Below are 22494 nucleotides of genomic sequence, written 5' to 3' on the forward strand. Positions count from 1 at the left end.
AAAAAAGAAAAAAAAAGCATTTTGTGTTATGCGACGTGTTTTCAGACTTATTTACTTATTTAAAAAAGTATAATTAATTTAACAGGCTTTATAAAGTGACGTTTTTATAAAATTTTACTATTTATATAGGATTTTAAATTTATATACTTCGTTATTAATGAGCTCGGGTATTATTTTTGTATACTTATTAATACAGAGGAACATAATGTTTTTTTTACTTTTAAATGATGAACAAGTTTTAAAGAAAATCGACTTTTTTGCTGTGTTGTGAAATTTTTTAAATGTCTTATACTTAATAGATATCTCAAATTTGCTGCAGAAGTGTCGTAATCCAATAAATAAAAAAACGTCTTTAAAGTTTTGAATTTAGATATACTCACATATGTAGTAAAAATGATTACATATTTTGTACTAGTGAGCTACTGGTAATTTAAATTATTTGTGAAAACCCTTAAAGTATCATTAAAAATAATTGCCACCGTGGTTTTTAAAAAAAAAGCAAAAAAGAAAAAGTAAAAAATATTTATAACCAGTTCGGACGCCTGAGGGGCATTTTGAATAATTGTGTGTTTTACTGTGGCATAATCAATTCTATTAATTTGCAATCATCAGCAGTTTCCACCGTCATCATCGATAACCACGCCAACATTGGAAGTGAAGTAAGTGACTTATAATTACATACATATATATGTGAAAAAATGTAATATGTATGTTAGGAATGTTAATCCTAATTTTTTAAGTTTATCTAACAAAAGCGATTTATGTAAGTACAAGATTTATTAAAATTCGACTAATCTTAATAAATTTTCCAACTATTTATTCAGAAGAATAAAAAGTTTGTTAATACTTTATTAGGGTAGTATAGCTCACTGTAACTATAACAAAAAATCTGTAAGTCCAAATTTAAGACTGTTTACAAAAATTAGAAGACTTCCATAAATTTTATCAAAATATTGAACCTTTTAATCACAATCTTTACAAAAAATTTGTAGTTTGCAGTTTCGTAGCCCATTGAATTTTTTTATACTGACGGTGTTGTGAATTTTTCTCGATATAATAAAAAATTCGAGCACATATGTATGAAAGAAAATGCCTGACACCGCACAGTGACGTGTTTGGCCAATTTAGCCGGACAAAATTCATTGTAAAATTTTGAGATAACTCAATATGGCTTAAGTCAGCAGATGTCTGCTGACCTAAAAAATGCAATAATTTAATTTTTTTTTTAATTTTCATTTTGTCATTTTTCTTACGTGCAGAAGTGGGAGAATTAAAATTATATATTTGAAATGGAAGTCATGTTAATTTTAACGCGTTATTGATAAAAGTGCATATTTTTGAAGTCTTTTTTAATTTTGTTGAAGTATACGTTTGATAATCCTTTCAATACTTTCAGTGCCTTAGTAAATGACCGATATGTATCCAAATATCTAAAGAAAAATCCATAACAAACGAACTTTAGACATTACATATGTATATTTTCATTACTTATGAGCCTATTATTTATGGCGATGGTATATTAAATTATCTTTGGCAGTTCGCAACTGAATTGAGCAGAGAATTACTGGTATTTACTGTTCATAATTCACTTGAGCCTTTATTTTTTACTCAATTTGATTAGTATTATTTTTTTAACCAAAGCTTGTAAAATTTCAATTTTTGAATTTTTATTTGATAATAATAAATTTTTGAGTGCAAAGTGCAAAAAGGAGCAATTTGAAGCAAATCGATTGTCCTGTTAAAGTTTATAAATGTTACATAATAAAAACTACACCTTTTCCAACTGTATTTCAGAAAAACACAAATATATTTCAGAAAAGGCCAAATGAATTTCAGAAAAGGTCAAATGAATTTCAGAAAAACTCAAATGTGTTTCAGAAAACCTCAAACGCATTTCATAAAAATATTTTTAGAATACACTTATGTATGCTTTTCTGAAATATATTTATGTTTTTCTGAAATACTGTTGGAAAAGGTGTAGTTGAAATGAACTGTTAGTTCCCTCAAAACGCAAACAATAAAAAAACTAAAAAATTTGAAATGTTATAAAAAAATGTTCATCAAAATTATTATTTTTTTTAGATTTTTGAAAAAATTTCGGTATGCAATTTTATAGATCATTCAATTATAGTATTAGATAGTGCAAGTTGTAAGTGACTAAGAGTTCGGATGGATTTTTTGTAATATATATGATAAGAATACATGTTAACTAAACGAAAGAAATAGAAAGCCTTTATTTCCCATTCAAAATTATGAAACATCAACGCAAACTCTTAGCCACTAGCGGGTTGCACTTTCATTTCTAAAAACTCAAAGAAATATTTTTGAATTTTGCTGAAATTTTTTTATGACATTTAAAATTTTTCTTGTGATTCTTTTTTAATTTTGGGGGATCAATTATTTTCAACTAGCTTTTACATTGATTCAAATTTGCTCCTTCTTATGCACTTTGCAGCAAAAAATGTAATGCAAAAAAATAAAAATTCAAAAATCGGCTCAACTGGTCTCTTGCTAATTTTAAAAAATTTTCATTTTAAAAATTTATCAAATTGGTTGAAAAATTAAGGCTGCAGTGAATTATGACCACTGATTTCCAATTTTGAACCACTGTGCTATGTCTGGTCAGCGTGTTCAGAATTTGAGGTTGGTTCTATTTGCCATCTTTTATTGAACATTTCTATGAATTTTTTACACAGTAGAAAGTTACACGTTTGATAAGGGATGCCAAGAGCGTCCCTCATGTATTTATCAGCAACACCGTTCCATGTCGCGCGAATTTCTCAGCTTTGCAATTTTCCTGAATGTCGCAAAGGCCAGCTACTGAGTTTAAAAGCCTAATTAGGCCAACTTAACTTAACTTAACGATGCTTAGAACTTCGAAAATCAAAATGAAACAGATTTCGACGTGGCATTAACCCATTTACACCCAAACAAAAACGGTTGAAATTTCATTACATCTAATTTTATTTATGTGATCATAAAAGCCATTTTAAACAAACTTAGGAATTAAAATTAACGAAAAAAGCTTAAAAGTTAATTTCTGGGAGTGTACTTTTTTTAGCGGGCACTTATGCGTACTAATTTTTAAAACATTATTTGCCAAGGCATAACTTTTTTTTGCATCCTATACATTGCCATATTATAAACTCATGACACAAAACACAGTTTAGCTGCTTGGGCAACTTTCCCGGGTTATGTCGTTATGCCATGGGTTTGGATCTGCTACGATAGAACCGGATGGGTGGCTTTTTTTCGAACAATGTGTCTTCTAAAAGCTAACGCTCCCATGACATATCCGAATTATTTTTAGTCTATAAACATGCTTGGAAAGTCGGAAATAGGTGTTCAAAACTTTAGAAAATCGGTACGGCTGTTCTCAAGCTTTTCGAACAGAAAAAACCGGCTTTCAAAAAAAATTGTATTTATTAGTAAACACTGAGGGAAAAAAATTTTAGAATTAAAAAAAAAACGTTCTAAATTTAAAGAAATACGCATATGAAAGAGCACCAACCCAACTCGTTTTAAATTTGAGAATTTACGTTGTAAAATATGTCGTTGCGAAGTGCACAGAAGCTTTTTCGTTATACGAAATTAAAATTAAGAAGAAAAAAATTTAATTTTATGTTCCGTCTGATGGTAATTGAACCCGGACGCTCTTGCTAGCAACCAATTGTATCAACCCTGCAAAAAATGGGACTAATCCGGGATGACTCCGGGAGCAATCGCAAAGGAGCATGCGACTAATACCACTTTTGATCTATTTATATGGAATGAACTGTTCGCTTTTGTTCGAGCATGTCCTACACATGCCGCACATGAAATTTTATTGACTAAGTGCGTACATATCATTAAATCGTTAATAGTACGCGTTAGAGATGAGCTGGGGACTAATTGATCTCCAATTATACCCATAAGGGATGAGTCGAGACTAATTGACCTCCAATAGTACCCGTATGAGCCTAGTTGGGACTAATTAATGCCCAATTGTACCCGATTGAGAGTAATCTCGAAATACTCGCTTTAGAGATTAGTCGCACAATTTTTTGCAGGATATGTATGTATGTATGTGTTGTAACCGCTTTGCATGCTTGGTCTACATATGCTTTCTTAATTACATATGAAAAAGAATCCGTGCAGTGAAAATGCTTCATTTCAATACGGGCGTATTTGATTTGAATATTTCCATTATACGTAGTGTATTTATCATGAAAAAATCCATTTTGTTAAGAATTTTCACTTGATTTAAAAACGAACATTTTTAAACGGTAATCAAATAAAAATTTTTTATTCTTACAACGCGTTTTTTTTCTCAGTGTAGACGTGCCCGTTGTACTAGAAAAGCGACAGCTAACGAAATAACTGTATAAATCCATCAAATAACAAACCGTTATACTCACTGTTAATAATTTGATTAACTTACTCTTTTTCTACTTTAAAATAGCGGATATTTTAATAATTCAAGAAAAAATCGCAGCTTTTCATGTGGACCACTTCTAATGTGAAAAGTTGATTTGTAAGTGTCCAAATCCGGTATCCCCAGTTATACCTATTTATCTTTTATTCTATCTGAAGTGAAATTAATACCAGTAGGTGCAAACTTATTAAAGCAATTTCGTTTTAATAATAATAATACACTTTTAGACGTGAGTTGAAATTGCTTCAGTTTCGGCCGTTCAATTATAGGCAACATCCATTTAAGAGAAGTTTTAAGCGAGAGCCTGTAAGTTACGTTAAGTTGCCATAATCAGATCATAATAATTATAACAATTGCTCATATTATCATTAGCCACATCACTGTCATCTTCCTGTTCGCAGACCATTTCGTAACTTTTTCTCAATTACTTATATGCAATTGTTAAGGTAAATATTTGAGCAATCGTTTTACTTTTGCTAATTAGTAAACGAGACTAAAGTCCTATTGTTTATATTAAAAAGACAATAGAAAGGGTAAGAATCATAGCTAATAGATAGATAGAGAAAAATATAGTCAATAAGCAATCTATTTATTTAGTAATTCATGATGATATGCATAATTTAACACACTTGAATAAGATGTCTGCTATGAAACTAGTTAGCTAAACTAAACATAAAAAAATATTGAGAAAAGCCAAAAGTTAACGCGATTAACCGAAAAGAAACCACAAAAGCTAGGAAAATAAAATTGAATGAAATATTGAAATTTAAATCAAACATTTCATCTAATTTGTAACAACACTAATAATGCACATACATACATACATACAAAAGCTGAACGATCTCGTTTAAATTCAAATTAATGCAAATTTCAATCGATCGCCACAATAAAAAAAGGCGTACTCGCTATCTGTCTAACTATAAATATGCATAATTAATTGGATATGCGTGCGGAAACACTTACATACTAACTAGACCTAATGTTACTCCAAACATCACCAATCACTACAAAACATTGCTAAACAAATATGGTCAGTTGAAATTAAATATATACATATGTATGTACAGGTAAATACATATTTGTCGTAAAAGTTCGATGCCATGCTGCGTTTAACTAAATTTATTTGGGCTGCGTTTCTTTTTTTTATATTGGTAACGCACGTGCGAGCAATAAAATTTTATGCTTTTTATCTGGCACAATTCTTGTGAAAAAACATATATGTAAATATGTATATAAAAAATATATACATATAATCAGTTATGTACATATATATTGCGCTGAAATTTTTTTTAGTATTTGGCCAAGTTTCTCCTCTAATTTGTGCTGTTGGCCTTGGTGCTATCACACAAATGATGGGGCTTTTAATTTTACACTAAATCTGAACTGAAAATGTTGTTTTTTTATGAGAAGCTTTTCTAATGTAGAAGTACAATAAGAGGCTCGGTAACGGAATGTTCATTGCCACATCTGCTCGACCTGCTAGAATGACATGTTTTCCGCATTCATATTGTTAAATTTAAGCCAAAATAAATCGGTTGTCATTATCATCGTCGTTTTCGATTTGATTGTCATTGCCTCATATGCGGCATTACACTTGTTAACGTAGCCATTAATCCAAAAATGAACTATGGTTTGTTCCATAAAAAATGCGGTTTATTCGATGTTCGAAAATTCAAGATTTCAAACCAGTTGGAATCTCCTTTGATGCATTCCTGACTAAGTATGCCAGCTCAAGTCCCCAATGGGGATCCTCTCCCTCCTTAGCTCCTCTATTAAAGTATTGGGACCTATTTATAGAAAGGGCTCGTGGCCAACTTGAGTGATGAATGCCACCTCATACGACATAAGGGTCTTGAGTGCGGCCTGGCTATTGCTTACAATTATGATTCTCCCGTTTCTATAGCATCTCCTCATGATTGACTCAGCACATAAGTAGATGGCGTAAACTTCTGCTTGAAAGATGCCCGGATATTTCCCCATAGGAACAGAGATCCTGGGCCCGATTCCAGCCTCTATTCCTTCTGGGTCTTCGAGCCATCTGTGTACCAGAGCAGAATGAAACCCCGAAGTAGTCTCTCGAAGGCGGAGACACTTCAGGTTGATTTGCTGCAAAGCTCGATTTTTAATCTCTTCTCAAAAATTATGGTTTTGCCTATGTCAGATCCATGGAATAGGGCTAGTGGGAGCGAGGGCCCTAGCTTCACCATAGTCTTAGAGGATATGACCTTACCTTTTTCAAATCCCTCCCTCGCAATGTTAAGCAGAGTTCTTTTGGCTACCTGCTCTATGGTTATAATGAGAGGCGCAAGTTCGACGACTACTTCCAGCGCTGTTGTCGGACATGTACACACATACAAATGCCAGTCATTGTAGCTTGGTGAGCGTTTGTCTCACCGTGGCTAGAGTAGTTATTGAAACCCAAGCTACCGCCCCATAGGTAATTATTGGCTACACTATCATGATGTAAGGCCATCTTAGGATGTTGGGCCTACATCCCCAGGGTTTTCCCATCAGACGCTTGCACACCATTAAAGCTTTCGTGGTCTTGGAGGTGTTTGTGCGTCCACATGTTTTTTCCACAGAAGTTAGGTGTACGACGCTGACCACCACCCCCTCCTGGGTTATGCCCCTCATGCCCGGCAGAACACTTTGCCTAGTAAAAGGAATGATGACGGTTTCATGATAAGCGCTAACTTGTCGTACCATCCTCAAACTTTCTCTTGGCAATAATCTCTATGTCGTCCGCATACCCTTGGCAGCGGATATCATTGACGGAGAGAAGTTGAAGGAGTTCAGCCACAAATAAGCTCCACAGAAGATGGGATAAAACCCCTCCCTGAGGGCAGCCTTGCGCCACTTACAACGTTATTCGCGGCGATTTTTTATTTATTAAAGCGGCAATAAATGCTGAATCTTTTTTTTTTTTTTGTTTGGTTTTCAGTATCTATGTATGAAAAAACTTGTATGAAGTTCAAACCGAAAGCGTATTAAACAAAAAATGATCAGAAAACCATTAACCTTTTGCAACCAACTATAATGGGAAAACGTATCATCAAGATGACCGAAATTGGAATCAGAAAACGGATAAAAAACTATAATTATATACAAATATTTTTCCAATTTCGGATACGCTTCCGCAAAGCTTGCTTGCTGGGAAGATAAACTAAGTTACGTATACGCCATGCAGATTCTACTTAGTCCATTGGCAACACAGAGTTGCAGAGCAAAAATTAAGTATTTTTTTAATTTGAAAAATGTTTATTTATTTTACGTTTATTGAAAGTAAGTATGTATCTTATACATTACTAGCTATGTATGTATATGGAAAAGCGTTCGTTGAACTAACGCGTATGCAATAGCTATGGTTATCCATGGCGTATGAGCAACATTAAAGTCGAACACATTTCTGATAAACAGATCCCATATGTCTGCATTTACTTGTCTTATCTGCTTCTATAACAAACAAGCAACAAGTGAATTAATCGAAACAAGAGGCAGTCAGCGTTATGGTCATAAAATTGAAAAGGGCGCAGACAGCAATGCCACAATACAACATATGCACATATGTATGTATGTATGTATGTTCGTGCATACAAACGCAATGTGAAGTACTTGAGTTTAGCGAAATCAAACCATATACATATACAGTGACGGTCAAAAATGAATGAATGGTGTTTCGTTTTTAATACTTACAATGTTTTTCAAGCCAAAGTTTTTTGATATTTTTTTTTATAAAAATATGGTTCATGCTTTAACAAAAACTCTACAAATCACTCATTCCAAAAATTTTTATCTAAATTTCGAGCTTTTTAATCAGAGTTTTTAGAAATTTGTTTGGGTATGCTGTTAACAAGCTTATAAAATTCTAGTAAAACAAGTGCAAGGTTTGAGCGGCTGAAAAATTGCATTGATTTTTATTATTTTTTTTTGCCGACGGGTTTTCGGTTTTTTGTTTAATTTAAAAAGCGAAATTTAGGAAAACTGGCATTTACTCTTTTATTTCTTTTTGCAAACAGTATTGCGCATATTCTTCCATAAGAAATTCATGTTTATATGGAAAAAAGTGCAAAACGCTGTAAAAAAATATTAAAAATCATACGATTTTTCAGCCGCTCAAGACTTGCACTTTTACTAGAATTTTATTTACTAGAGTTTTACTAGAGTTTTATTTTGTTAACTGCATACCCCAAAAATTTCAAAAAATTCTGGTTAAAAAGCTCGAAATTTAGATAGAAATTTTTGGAATTTTTTTAAGTTCCGTATANATTAAATACCCGACGCAAGTATTAAATATATGTTTTTTCGCCTTTCCAAAAGCTACCGCTAGATGGTAAGCCGGGGTGTATCAATTTTAAGTAAATTAGCATCCTTCAATTTCGAAATATTGAAGTTTCAAGCATTTCTGAAATTTACCGTTATATGAAAAGCGGCCGTAATTTTAGTCCGATTTCAATAATTTTCAATGTTTTGCTTATATGTGGAAAGCACAATAACAACACCGAGTTTGGTACAAATTGGTAGAACGGTTACCGATTTACATATATGTGATCATATGTGCGCAGTGCCACGCCCATTTTCCAAAATTTTACCATAAACGTATTTCTTGGTAAAGAATTGTTGCAAGTATCAATTTTGAATAAATTAGCTTCAATATTTACTGATTTATCGAACATTTGTATATCTCTAAATTACCGTTATATGGGATGTGGGCGTGGTTATTGTCCGATTTTAAAAATTTTCAGCGATTTTTTATGCTGTACCAAGGCCAACAACTGTGCCAAGTTTGGAAGAAATTGGTGCAGCGGTTACCAAGATATACACATGTAACCATAAGTGGGCGTGGCTACGCCCATTTTCCAAAAATTTATAATATTCTTATTTTTCGTCTAAAACTTATTGTAAATATCAATTTTGAGTGAATAATCTCCAGTAGTTACTAAAATATCGCAGTTTTCGTATTTCTGAAAATTACCGTTATATGGGAAGTAGGCGTGGTTATTGAGCGATTTTAAAAATTTTCGGCCATTTGGTATGTTGTGCGAAGGCCAACAACTGTGCCAAGTTTGGAAGAAATTGGTGCAGCGGTTACCAAGATATACACATGTAACCATAAGTGGGCGTGGCTACGCCCATTTTCCAAAAATTTATAATATTCTTATTTTTCGTCTAAAAATTATTGTAAATATCAATTTTGAGTGAATAATCTTCAGTAGTTACTAAAATATCGCAGTTTTCGTATTTCTGGAAATTACCGTTATATGGGAAGTGGGCGTGGTTAAAGTCCGATTTCGCCCATTTTCAATACCAACCTACCTTGGATTAAGGGAAACCTACATACCAAATTTCGTTGAGATATCTCAATTTTTGCTCGAGTTATCGTGTACACGGACGGACGGACAGACGGACAGACGGACAGACGGACGGACGGACGGACAGACAGACATGGCTTAATCGATTTCTTTTTTCATCCTGATCATTTATGTATACATTTCTCTATATCTATCTCGATTCGTTTTGGCTGTTACAAACAACCGTTATGTGAACAAAATTAATATACCCTTGTGCACAAGTGCGCTCGGGTATAAAAATCAATACGATTTTTCAGCCGCTCAAAACTTGCACTTGTTTTACCAGAATTTTATAAGCTTATTAACTGCATACCCAAAAAATCTCTAAAAATTCTGGTTTAAAAGCTCGAAATTTAGATAAAAATTTGTGGGGTTTTTCTAGGTTCTGTATAAAGTTTAAAAGTGGGATTTATACAGCTTTTGTTAAAGCATGAACTATATTTTTACAAAAAAAAATCAAAAAAAAATTGTACTTGAAAAACATTGAAAATATTAAAAACGGAACAAGATTCATCCATTTTTGACCGCCACTGTAGATATGTATGCGTTTGTGTACATACATATGTATGTATATTCGTTTTGTTTTGACATAGGGCTCTTTTGAAAACATACATGTACATAGGTATGTATGTATGTATGTATGTATATATAATGAAATTAATGATTTGTTTTGTCTAAAGCTGAAGTGCTATGAAGGCACTCAGTGGCAGCGATAATTTACATTTTATCAGCAGCCACAGGAAAAGCAACATCCTCCATTGGAGGCGGCGTGAACCTCCGTCCGTTTATGGCATATTTTCCTCGTCGGGCGCCAGTAAATGTTTGCATTAAGCACAGTGTTTATTTACATAATGGAAATGTTGATTGTTTACCAACACATTTATGCATATGCATAGTGCTATTACACTGTAGAGCAAAACTGTAACAATAAAACAGAAAATTACTTTTTAAATTTAACAACTTTATGACAGGGCCCGAAAATAACGGTTATGTTTTTTAACAGTTAAACTTATATAAATATTTTTTAAGTCCGAAAGAAAAGTCGTTTCCAGATAATAAAAAAACCGCTTATCCCAATTAAACATATTTGGTATCAAATGAAAGAGGACTGAAATAGCTTTTAAACAGAAATAGGGAACGAAGGCTACCATCTCCATTTATTTTATTTTTTTCAAATTTAATACAAAAGAAATTCATATACCTTACCCAAGATTTGTTCCATGGTAATTAAATAACATTTTTTATTGAAATATTTTTCGATAGGTGGATTTCCTCGTTCAGCATTTCAGTTTTAAAGCTATTTTAGTTCTATTTCATTTGCTACCGAACTTATTTAATTTGGATAAGCGGTTTGTTTATTATCTGGAAAGGACTTTTATTTCGCCCTTAAAAAATATTTGGCCAAGTTTAACTGTTAAAAGATAACTGTTTTTTCGGTCCCTGCTTTTTGCTAACTCAGATCCGCGGACTTTAAGGGATTATTTAAACAAGGAGTGATTGGGGGGCTATCATTCTGTAAGAGCAAGAGGCCCATTCATTTCATTAGGCTAGGCATTATGGAGCATTTATGAATTCCAATAAAGTTTAAAACTATTGCTTTTTCACCGCAAATCAGGTGGCTGGACAGTGGTTTAAACAAGTTGTTGCAATGCAAAGATAAAGAGGAAAAGGTCATCGCACTGGTAGTGTCTTATAGCGGGGATTTAATTTTTATTTATATTTGACCAATTTTAGGAGAACTATCATTCGAAACATTCTTCGAAATCAGGACCAAATTGGTATAACTCCAAAGTTGTAGTGACCAACGCAAATCTCAGATATGAATCCCACAGAAAATTTATGGAAGTACCTCAAAATGCTACCCTCAAATAACGGTAAACGGCTACGCAATCTCAAAAGATTTCATCCAAAAACTATGCGCAAGTACTCCGAGATAATTTTGAAAACTGAAAATGCAAATTGACTACGATCAGTTTAGTAAAAGTCAAGCAAATGGTAAACTTTTATATTGGGTGTAAAACTGGAACAATATTGTAGCTACGATTTTCTACTTTATCCGCTTGTTTTAATGCTTTTTGCTATGGCCTTCTGTTGAAATAAACTTGGTAATTTGAAACCCAAAACTATATTACAAAAAGTCTTAAAATAATACGAATATATCTCAAGGAAGTTCTTTCTGTAACATTGTTTTGGTTTTGCTCCTCAATGTACGAAGATAGGCATGCTTGGTGCTCATACATACATACATTTGTATATACATATGTATGTGGATCACCTTAAATCATTTTTCCAGCTGGTTTGGATGAGTATATTATCATTTACATATGTAAACATTTACAGCTGTCAAAGTTTTGTTATGCATATGCAGTGACAAATTGAAGGCAGACGTATGGATATGTTAGAAAGTGACTAAAGTGATTCAGTGAGTTCAGAAAAAATTGACGTTAATACCTTATCCATATATTTATTGACAGGCATAGATGTAGATACATAATATAAAAGTCGTTTAAAGTATATTTTAAAATGGTTCTCTTTTTCATAAAGCAAACGCATTTCTGGCTAGTATATTTCAGGAAGAATGGATAAGAGGTTTTGTAATTTAAACGACGATATACATACATCCAATAATTTGGATGTTGAGGTACGAAATTGACTATATTTTAATTTTCCACAGTGTAATTAGTAGGGCGCGGATCTTTATGCGCTAAGAAATTTAAATTATGCACCGAAAACTAAAAACTATGCAATAAAAACTGCAAAATATGCAGTAAAACAGAAAAATATGCAAAAAGACTTCACGCATTTGTTTTGCTTTTTTATTTACTTTTCATATTTTACTTTTCATATTTTATTACAAGTTTATAATTAACACAAGGATATATTGTAATTTTTAGTGCCACGAAAAACTCAAAATTCCCCCTATCCATGTATGTATATTTTTGCCATCAAAACAGCTTCTCATTAAAACCATTTGCCGTTTGGAGGTGGCGTAAAATTGTAGGTCCCTCCATTTGTGTTATATAGTATTAGGACCCACCCTATAAACTGCAAACGCCAAATTGTTATTAATATTATTATAAATTAATGCCTTTTGACTAAAATACATTGAAAGCCCTTAAGGAAAATATTTTTTTCTATTCTTAAATACTAAAATTTGTTTTTTTCCTTATTGCTATTAACTCCAAATTAAAGCATGCCATAAAGCCCGCCGTCTTGCCAAAACGAGCTTTATGTTTTTGATGTTTTATGTCAGCAAAATTATGCTAGTAAAGAGCACTGAGTTTTATACACACGGGGCACGTATTAACTTATAATATCGACATGCGGTCATACGTATTTGGATTGCCCATATACATACCTATGTACTCGTATGCACGTATATAGATGCCTCCACACCCAACTAGCTTTATATGTACATATATGTATATGTAGTTTCATGTATTTTTTCTATTTCTCCTTGTTTTTATTATTTTGTTTATCTACTTTTATTGCTGCATAACTATGTGTGTTTGTGACCTTAAAACCCGCACAAATGTTGTCCGAATTTGATAGACTCAAAACTGTCATAAGTTTTACTATCCACGTTCACGAACCATCTGGGTGTAGTCGCATATTTAATGCGAAGGGGTATTTTTTCATACTTCCCACTACAAAAAGCTTCTTTCATACAAGAACCGACCCAATCTAATGTATGTAAATACATACGAACATGCATAAATTAGTAATGTACACATATGTAAGTGGGTACATACATATGTGCATTCGCGTAAAATTATGCAAATTTGCGCAGAGTCAGTAACGAAGTATAACATTGAGCGTTGTCTCGATTCGACTTAAAGGCTTAGGCACGCAAGCTGTTAAGTAAATGCTAATTGAAAACATGTCTCGTTTACGCCGTTTATGAATATGAAAACTGTTTTTGTTAATTTGTTGTGTTATAAATTTTTGTTGTAAAATTTTTCTTACTTTGTCTCCTAAATGAAATAATTTTTTAAAGTGAAAATATAAATACACATACCATATGCATACCTACACACACATATGTGCAGGGTGTAATGTTAACTTAAATCTGACTTTTATCTGTTTACGCGAACACTGCTACGATAAGAGCACTTATATTTTCCGTTCTTCGTTTTTCTTTATTTATGTAATGTAAAAGCGCTACACCCTCAAAAAAATAAATAAATAAATAAATAAAATCTAAAAAATCAACGGTAATTTTTAGAGACTTGAAACTTGCACTTTGTTTTACTAAAATTAAACGGAATGCAAAACTGCATACTCAAAAAATTTCTAGAAATTCTGAATAAAAATTTTTAAATTTAGATACCAATTTTTTTTTTAATTTTATGAACTTTGATATATATGGATTGTATTATAAAATGAAATATTTCCTTAAATAACACAGGTTCACAAAATTAAAGTTTCTGCCTATTGAACCAAACCTCTATATCCCTATGGTATTCGACGTGCTGAATGGGAACCCGAGGTCTGCAAAAAAAAAAATAATAATTCAATAAAAATAAAAGTTCATATACATAGGTTTTTGTTGTCGCTGAATCCGAATAACAGGGGTTCCTTGATTCTTCAAAGTTATCTAGAGGTCATGCCAAGATCATCTCAAGGTCAAATTCAGAAGAATTGTATTGAATTTCCTCATTTTTCAACGAATTTTTCCCTACTTGACCTTCAAATGACCTCAAACCTGACGTGATGGTGACTACCAGTCCTCGGATTCGTATTCACGGCGTCGAATACCATAGGAATACAGAGGTTTGGTTCAATATATAAAATAAATATATACATATATATGTATATGCATATATATTTGATCGCTGCTGTGGTGTAGTGGTAAGCAGTGCGCGCTTTCACACATCCGCACCTGGGTTCAAGCCCTGGTCAAAGCAACATTCCAAAAAATATAGAAAAAGGTTTTTTCTAAACAGCGGTCGTCCCTCGGCAGGCAATGGCAAACCTCCGAGTGTATTTCTGCCATGAAAAACAGCTTCTCATAAAAATACAATCGCCGTTCGGAGTCGGCGTAAAACTGTAGGTCCCTCCGCTTTGTGTGACAACATCAAGGCGCACGCCACAAGTCGGAGGAGAAGCTCGGCCAAACACTAACATATGTGTAAGCGCCAATCTATTATTATTATTATATATATTTGATAGACGGCAATAAATCGTACATTTTATTTTATTGTGGGCCTTTTTATTTCAATGTTGTGGTACACAAAATTTTTATGAAATGGCAACCGTGTTCGAGCTTCTCCTCAGATTTTTGGTGTGCGCCTTGATGTTTTCACACAAAAGGAAGGGACCTACTGTTTTACGCCGAGGTTTTTTTTTTCTATCAGAAAAATCTTCGGAGGTTTGCATTGCCTGCCGAGGGGCCGCCGCTATTTGAAATAACTTTTTTGTATCTTTTGTTTAGATGTTAATCGAACCTAGGCCCTGCGGAGTGGTACTGCTCACGTCTAAACACTACATATACCACAGTGCCCTCGCATATTTTTACTTAGTAAGAACTCACCTGTAGAACTATCCAACTGTCCTATGTTAGACATTAAACATTTTCTTCAGTAGAAAAAATAAATAAATTTTTAGATACATTTTAACGATTTTTTAATTTTTGTTAGAAAAAATTAGAATAATTTTTCATTGTAACGAATTTGAAACACACTGTCATACGAGGGAGGAGTTAGGAGAGTTTATGTTGTCAGTAAACATAAGTTATTGAAATACATTAAATATGTATTATTTTTACAACGCCAATATTAAGGAAGCTAAGTATGTAAATTTAATCATCGTGTTTCTTAATTCCATATTTTGACAGTCTCTTCTTCCGTGGAAAAGTTTTTAAAAATATGCACATTTATTTAACGCAAACTTAATGCTTGAAATACAATACCGGCGAACGGCAAACTTCGCCGAATTGGGCGATGCTGTCGTTCACCGTTCGCCCAACTATTTCGCCTACTTAAACAGAATTAGAGCGGTAGCGAAAACAGCTGATCCCATTTGGTCGCCTTTATAATTTGGGTGACCATATTTAGAAAAAACTAAACCATATTTAGAAATGAGGAAATGATAACAAATATAAATGTAAAACAAAGAAAGATTATTATAAATAATTTGTTTCAAGCCAGATTTAACGAATCCACAACTATATTTTTCAAACAACAAAAAAAAAATCGTGTTTAGGTTGTTTTCTTTTTAAACTTTGAAAGCACAAAACAAATACGGCCACCTTTGGCACGCACAGCTGTCATCGCCCAGCAGAGCGATAGAAATAAATCTATCGCCATGAAACGCCGCCAAGCGAAGTTCGCATTTCGCTTTGGCTGTGTTCAATTTCATATGCTTGCGGGTGTTCAAATTTTGACAGCGCGAATTTCGCTGTGGTGAGTTCGCCGTTCGCCGGCATTGTATTTCAGCTATAAAACACTGAAAAGCGAATGAAATCAAAAAGTGTTGTTGAAATTTATTTTTCTGAAGCAACCGACTGTATTATTTGTCAACAGCAGCTCATTGACATTGGCGCCAACTTCGCTAGCACTGAATAGTAAAGCGGCAAAATCATAATTAACTAAAACAGTAGCAAACACAAAGCAACAAAACCAATTGACTACTTGTGGCTTGGAAGTGTCCAAGTGCTGCATAGAAAATTGTTGGAGTGTTGTGTCTGCGTTTGAGAAGTCAATAACTAGTATAGTGCTTATCACAGTTATACGCCACCCAAGTTTTGACTGATCTTTGTTATTTTATTAGTTAATTTTAATTATTTTTTATGAAAACATAGTTTATTCCTTAACAAAAACCGTGCATTTTATTATACTAAAATTGAATGTGCTATAAAACTGCATATCTGTAATCTTTCTAGGAAATCTATTAAAAAGCTCAATGTTTTTACGAAAGTTTGTTGATTTTTTTTTTAATATTGCACAAAGTTTAAAACTTCCATTTATATGGTTTTTATTAAAGAATAAACTGTGTCAAAACTTGTCAATATGTGCATGGCGTATACTTGCGATATGCACTATTATAAACTGGTTATTTGTTTTTATTTTTCCGTTTAAGTGGTGCTGACATTTTTTTTCACTGAAAAAAAAGAAACAAATTTACGGTAAATTGTGATAAACAAAAGCAAAGGCTTAACGTATCATTGAAAGTGATTAGTCTTAAGCCAATAAATTAATTTGCACTAGAAACGCAGTGTATGGGGTGAGTTGGTGTAAAAGAAAAAAAAAGTAAAATAAAAATAAAAACAAGCAAGTAATTCATTAAATTTTTTTTTATCAATATGTTATATAAATTTTACCTGTATTAATTTATTAACACAGATTTTAAAGATTATCTACAGATTTCTTAGCTGGAACCTAGGCAAGGCGCGGACCGAGTTTGGTATTGGATAGGTGAAGTGGCTACGGAGACACAGCATTTCATCATAAGCGGGCGGGTTCACGACCATTTTCCAAAAATTTCATAATAATATTTTTTTTTTTACCATAATTATACTTCACGTACTAGTTCTAAACAATTTCGATTCAATATTTATTGAAATATCGAGGTTTTTGCATTTGTCCAAAATAGCGTTATATGGGAAGTGGGACTGGTTACAACCCAATTTCGCCCATTTTCAATACCAACCTACCTTGGGTAAAGGGCAACCTACATACCAATTTCGTTGAGATATCTCAATGTTTGCTCGAGTTATCTTGGTATTTTTTGCATTTCCGGAGTTCTGTATGCAACTAAAAAAATTATATTCTTGTCGGGTTTGCTATTAAGAAACTATATATTTATTAAAAAAATAAGACAAAATTGTTATGGAAAGTATAAATAAATAAAATCGTCAAAACGTCAGGGTATGCATATTTGTGACGCTGACTGTATATTATTAGCTTAACTATTTTTCATCCGATCGTTTTAAATCAAAAAGCGCTGTGGAAAAAGATATTTATCACACCTTTCAAATTATGTCGATATATTATTCTAAAATTGCTTGCAACTCAAAGATTTTCTTTCAGAATTATGAAAAATTTAGTTCGCAAACTTATAATTTCATCACTTTTCCATGAAGTTGTGGAAACAATTACATGCATACATACATATTTACATACGTACATATAGATTTCAAAGTGAAAAGAGTAAAAACCTACAAAAATTGCAACTTTTTATTTTCGCTTATATTGACCATCCTGTAAAAAAAAAAATAATTATTTGCTCAAACAACAAAATGTGGATCTCAAATTGGAGAAGAGACTCGACCAAATGGTAAACAAAAATATTAGTATCAATATTTTTCAGGAGTGAGCACAGCATCATTTCTTTTCTTATCTCTACAAGAATGTATTTTAAATCTTTGTTGATGCTATAAAACTATCTCTTGATTAGAAATGTTAATTTCCACCAGTAATGGTATGCTTCTAGTGTACGTAAATTTTATATATGTATGTATGTATGTATCCGTGCATGCATGTTTTGAATGGCATCAACTTGCCATAACAATTTTCTCCCCCACGCGCAAAGCCCCTCTAACATCCTCCTACCCCTTCTGATGATAGGTTGATTTTTGAAAAGTAAACAATAACAAAGTCAGCTTAGTGTCGCCAATAACAACAATTAAATTTATTAAATAAACTAGATATTTGCATGCTTGCACACACACATTCATATGTATGTATGTGTGCAGAAATGTGCTCTCAGATATGTACATATGTATACTTTGAAAATACAAGCAAGCTAGAGAAAACATAATGAACAGTCTCGCTCAATATGCTTAGACAAGTGCATTAGGATGAGACATACTTTTAGCAATTTAATACATTTAACATTTATTTTTCAAATAGATTTATTACATTGATGTGTGCGTTGTGACCGAAAACAATTATAAAAACTACGTAGGTTAGGCTGCAATGATAATTTCAGAGTTGTTTTTTTATGTATCTAATCGTGTTTGTGAACCAATAAAAAACTTCAAATTTTCTTAAAGACATAAATGGAAAAGCAATGAAGCAGCATCCCATCTGCCGAATATGATTAATTGCAATGCAGGGACCGATGGTGGCTGATGTGGAGTAGTAGTAAGCAGTGCGCGCTTCCACTCCGTAGGGAATGGGTTCAAGCCCTGTTCAAAGCAACATCGCAAAAAAGTATAGAAAAAAGGTTTTTTTCTTAACAGCGATCACCCCTCGGCAGGCAATGGCAAACCTCCGAGCTGTATTTCTGCCTAGGGATGGAAAGTTTTGAAAAATAATCGATTCTCGGTTCTCGAATCTTATTTAATCCTTACGATTCTTGGAATCGAATAATCGACGGCGAGATTCTAATTTTCGATTATAATCGATTCTTATTTCAATCTTTCTTTCACTTGAAAAATCTAGAAAAAGGGTCAATTATACACCAATCAGCTGTTAATGCTATTATAATGAATCAATTAAAATTATTGTAAAAAGAGTGTTTATAATAAATTTGTAAAAAAAATTGCTTAATTTGCTATAAAATGTGTGATTGACACTTATTCACGGTACTGTTTGATATGGAAAGTAAATAAATTTGAATACCCTCCTTAAAATTTTCTTCTTTTCATAAATTCATTTCAAGCATCTCTATGATTATGCACTAATAAGTCTTACTTAATATTTACATTAGTCTTGCCAGAAATTTCATAATTCCAACAACTGACCCATATCTAAACATGTATGAAAAATAAGGGAATCTAGTTCTCAGAATCGATTCTCGATCGATTCCGAAAATTTAGAAGCGATTCTATAAAATCGATTATTTCGAAAAAATCTTCGATTCTGAAGTGGAATCGGAATCGATTTTTCCATCCCTATTTCTGCCATGAAAAACAGCTTCTCATAAAAATGCAATCGCCGATCGAGGAGTCGACGTAAAACTGTAGGTCCCTCACCTTTGTGTGACAAGATCAAGGCGCACGCCATAAATCATAGGAGAAGCTCGGCCAAACACTTACATACATATGTATGTGTAAGCGTATGATGGAGACGCGTTTTAGGACCGTTGTAAATCCTTTATGATCCAAAAAATTTAATCAATAATCATAAAATCATAAAATGATGATTATTTTAGATCGAAAAAATAAAAATTATAAAATAACGATTAAATAGAAATCCAATTTTATCTATAATATTTTCGTGGATATCTTAAATAACATTTGGTTTCAATTATAATTAACCTTTGCATCTTACTGTTTCTATAATTTCAGTGTTCTATACAAGGTTATAATATGGAAGATCTAGAACTGGATCAGGTCACACAAGTGATTACTTATCATCCTCGTTTCCTTGACCATTTCCTGCGTACACAAAATTTCATTATGGATGGTGATGGACCCCTGCCATATGATTACCGCTACTATTTGGCCATAATTGTAAGTAGCACGAGAACAACAATCAAGTCGAATTTATGTATACAAGGTGATAAAAAACAAAACTACACTAACAAATTATACGCGCATTGACAATCAGAACAAAAAAAATAAAAATTACAACAAAAACATCATTTTGACCAACAGTACAAATTCGACTTTAAATCAGCAGGTCCGGTACCACCACCTTCTATGAATTCGTCTTGGGAACAATTTAGAATTTTAAAATACAAATACATGCATATAACCGCTAATATAATATAAGCACATACATACATACATATATTTAAGACAGTAACAAAGTCTAGAAACGGCTTAGAAAAATGTTATATTCTGATGAGTTTTTTCATCAAACACATTCTCAAATTTTGGGTGATTTAATTAATTTTGTTTCGATAGTTAGCCTTAAAAAAAAAATATCTTTTAAACAGTCCATTATTTTAGGAAATTTAAACAGTCTAAGCTGTTCAGGCCATCGAAGAAATGGTCCCCCAGGAATATAAAGCGCATTATTCGGTGTGTTAGCAATCGCAATTAAGTACTTAGAGAGTTCTACTTTTTTGTCGTAAGGAGTGACGTGGATGAATTAAGGATATTATAGTCGGCTCCGGTAGGTAGCGCTGGAGTATTCAATATAGTATCCGAAAACTGCCGCTACATGGTAAGAAGCCCCTATTTTAAACATCTTCGATAGACCGTTTCATTTTCACAAATTCCATAATAATGTTACCTCTTTTCAAGGGATTGTTGTTAGTATAAATTTTGAGTAAATTAGCTTTCTTAAATTTCGAAATATCGAAGTTTCAGCAAATCTGAATTTTGCCCTTATATGAAAAGTGGGCGTAATTTTAGTCCGATTTGAATAGTTTTCAACGTTTTGCTTTTATGTGGCATGCACAATAACTATTCCGAGTTTGGTATAAATTGCTCGAACAGTTACCGAGATACACATAGTATGTGGTTATAAGTGGGCCACGTCCATTTTCCAACATTTCATCACAAACGTATTTCTTGGTAAAGAGTTGTTTTGAATAAATGAGGTATTATCGCAGATTTCGTATTTTCTAGATTACCGTATTTCGGGATGTGGGCGAGGTTATTGTCCGATTTTAAAAAATTTTGAAATTTCACTTTTGAGTGAATAGGCTTAAGTGGTTACTAAAATATCGCGTGAATAAATTTGGTATACATATGGAGATGGAAAAGGCTACGCTGTATAGAAATTCGTTTTGAATAGAAAAAAATACTCTAAAAATAGAAGGAAAAGGCAACGTTCTTACAATTGATACGAATTAGAGAAGACTTCGATATTAGAGAATTTTAACTGCACATACATATTTATTTTGAACAGCAAATTCTTAGTGCAGTGTTTGTTGTGGGCCTATCTCCAGAATGGTATTTTTTTCAAAGACACTGTTCACTTAAAAAATTCATTTTATTCAAAATTTTTACGTAACTCATACAATTAATTAGGATTCTACACATACATAAATATAGAATGCGAATAAAATCATAAATTTCATTTAATTACTTCCTTGGGAAAATTATTGTTTACATATGTACCAACATACCCACCTTCCTGCATATGCACATATGTATATGGTTAAGCCAATACACGTTCACGCTTCAAAGCAACGATACAACAATACATTGTATGCACATTAGGGCGGGTCGAAAAACACAAATGCACATCTATCGCCATCGGCCAGTGAGCGAGGGAGTGAGTGAAAGCTCGTTACGGTGAAAGAACACAAATTAATATATTCACATGCTAATACCATTCATATGATAATGCAAACGATATATTATGAAGTAGCACGACTTTGATAAAACAACAACCGCTGGTAAAATATACGTACATATATGTACATACGTGCATAAATAACAACAGCAATACTTAATAAATATTTACATAAATAATAAATCCAACACATTTGTTTTTTTTTTACACATATGCAATTTGCAATGCAAAATAGTCAACGAAGAATTTTAATGGAAAATGCAAAACAAAACAACACAATGACTATGTAGTTACTGCCAAGCAAACAAAAAGTATACATACTTTTAAGTATGTATACAGGGTGTCCCAGAAGTAACGTGCCAAACTTTAGGGCAAGGTAGGTGGGGGGGTGAGCTCACTGATAAACAAAAAATTTTCAGGTAAAAGTGTCACCGTTTTTGAAATATTTACATTTTTTCGAATTTAAAAAAAATCGTGCCTTTTCATGTGTTTTCTTTAACTGCAACTACAAACCGGGCAATACTTAGTAAATTTTTTATGTAAAATACTTCCAGATAGTTGCCTCTCCATACTCAAATGCAATGTAGTTAAAATA

At 32.7% G+C, this 22494-nt stretch overlaps 1 protein-coding gene across 3 annotated transcripts in view; it reads left to right on the top strand.

The window, feature by feature from the left end:
- The window catches only part of Sesn (Sestrin), a 97835-nt gene that overhangs the window by 44928 nt on the left and 30413 nt on the right, over positions 1-22494 (top strand). The window contains exons 1-2 of one of the 3 annotated variants that reach the window (XM_017617069.1): positions 456-659; positions 19997-20161. In XM_017617069.1, coding sequence (XP_017472558.1) covers positions 20018-20161 — 144 coding nt within the window. In that variant the 5' untranslated portion in view covers positions 456-659; positions 19997-20017. Of the gene's footprint in view, positions 1-455; positions 660-19996; positions 20162-22494 lie in introns of those variants that run through there. The other 2 variants (XM_017617054.1, XM_017617062.1) reach the window with 2 other exon arrangements.

This window comes from Rhagoletis zephyria, unplaced genomic scaffold (assembly GCF_001687245.7).
Source record: "Rhagoletis zephyria isolate East Lansing unplaced genomic scaffold, Rhagoletis_zephyria_1.1 Rzeph_scaffold_00029, whole genome shotgun sequence".
NCBI classification, from domain to species: domain Eukaryota; kingdom Metazoa; phylum Arthropoda; class Insecta; order Diptera; family Tephritidae; genus Rhagoletis; species Rhagoletis zephyria.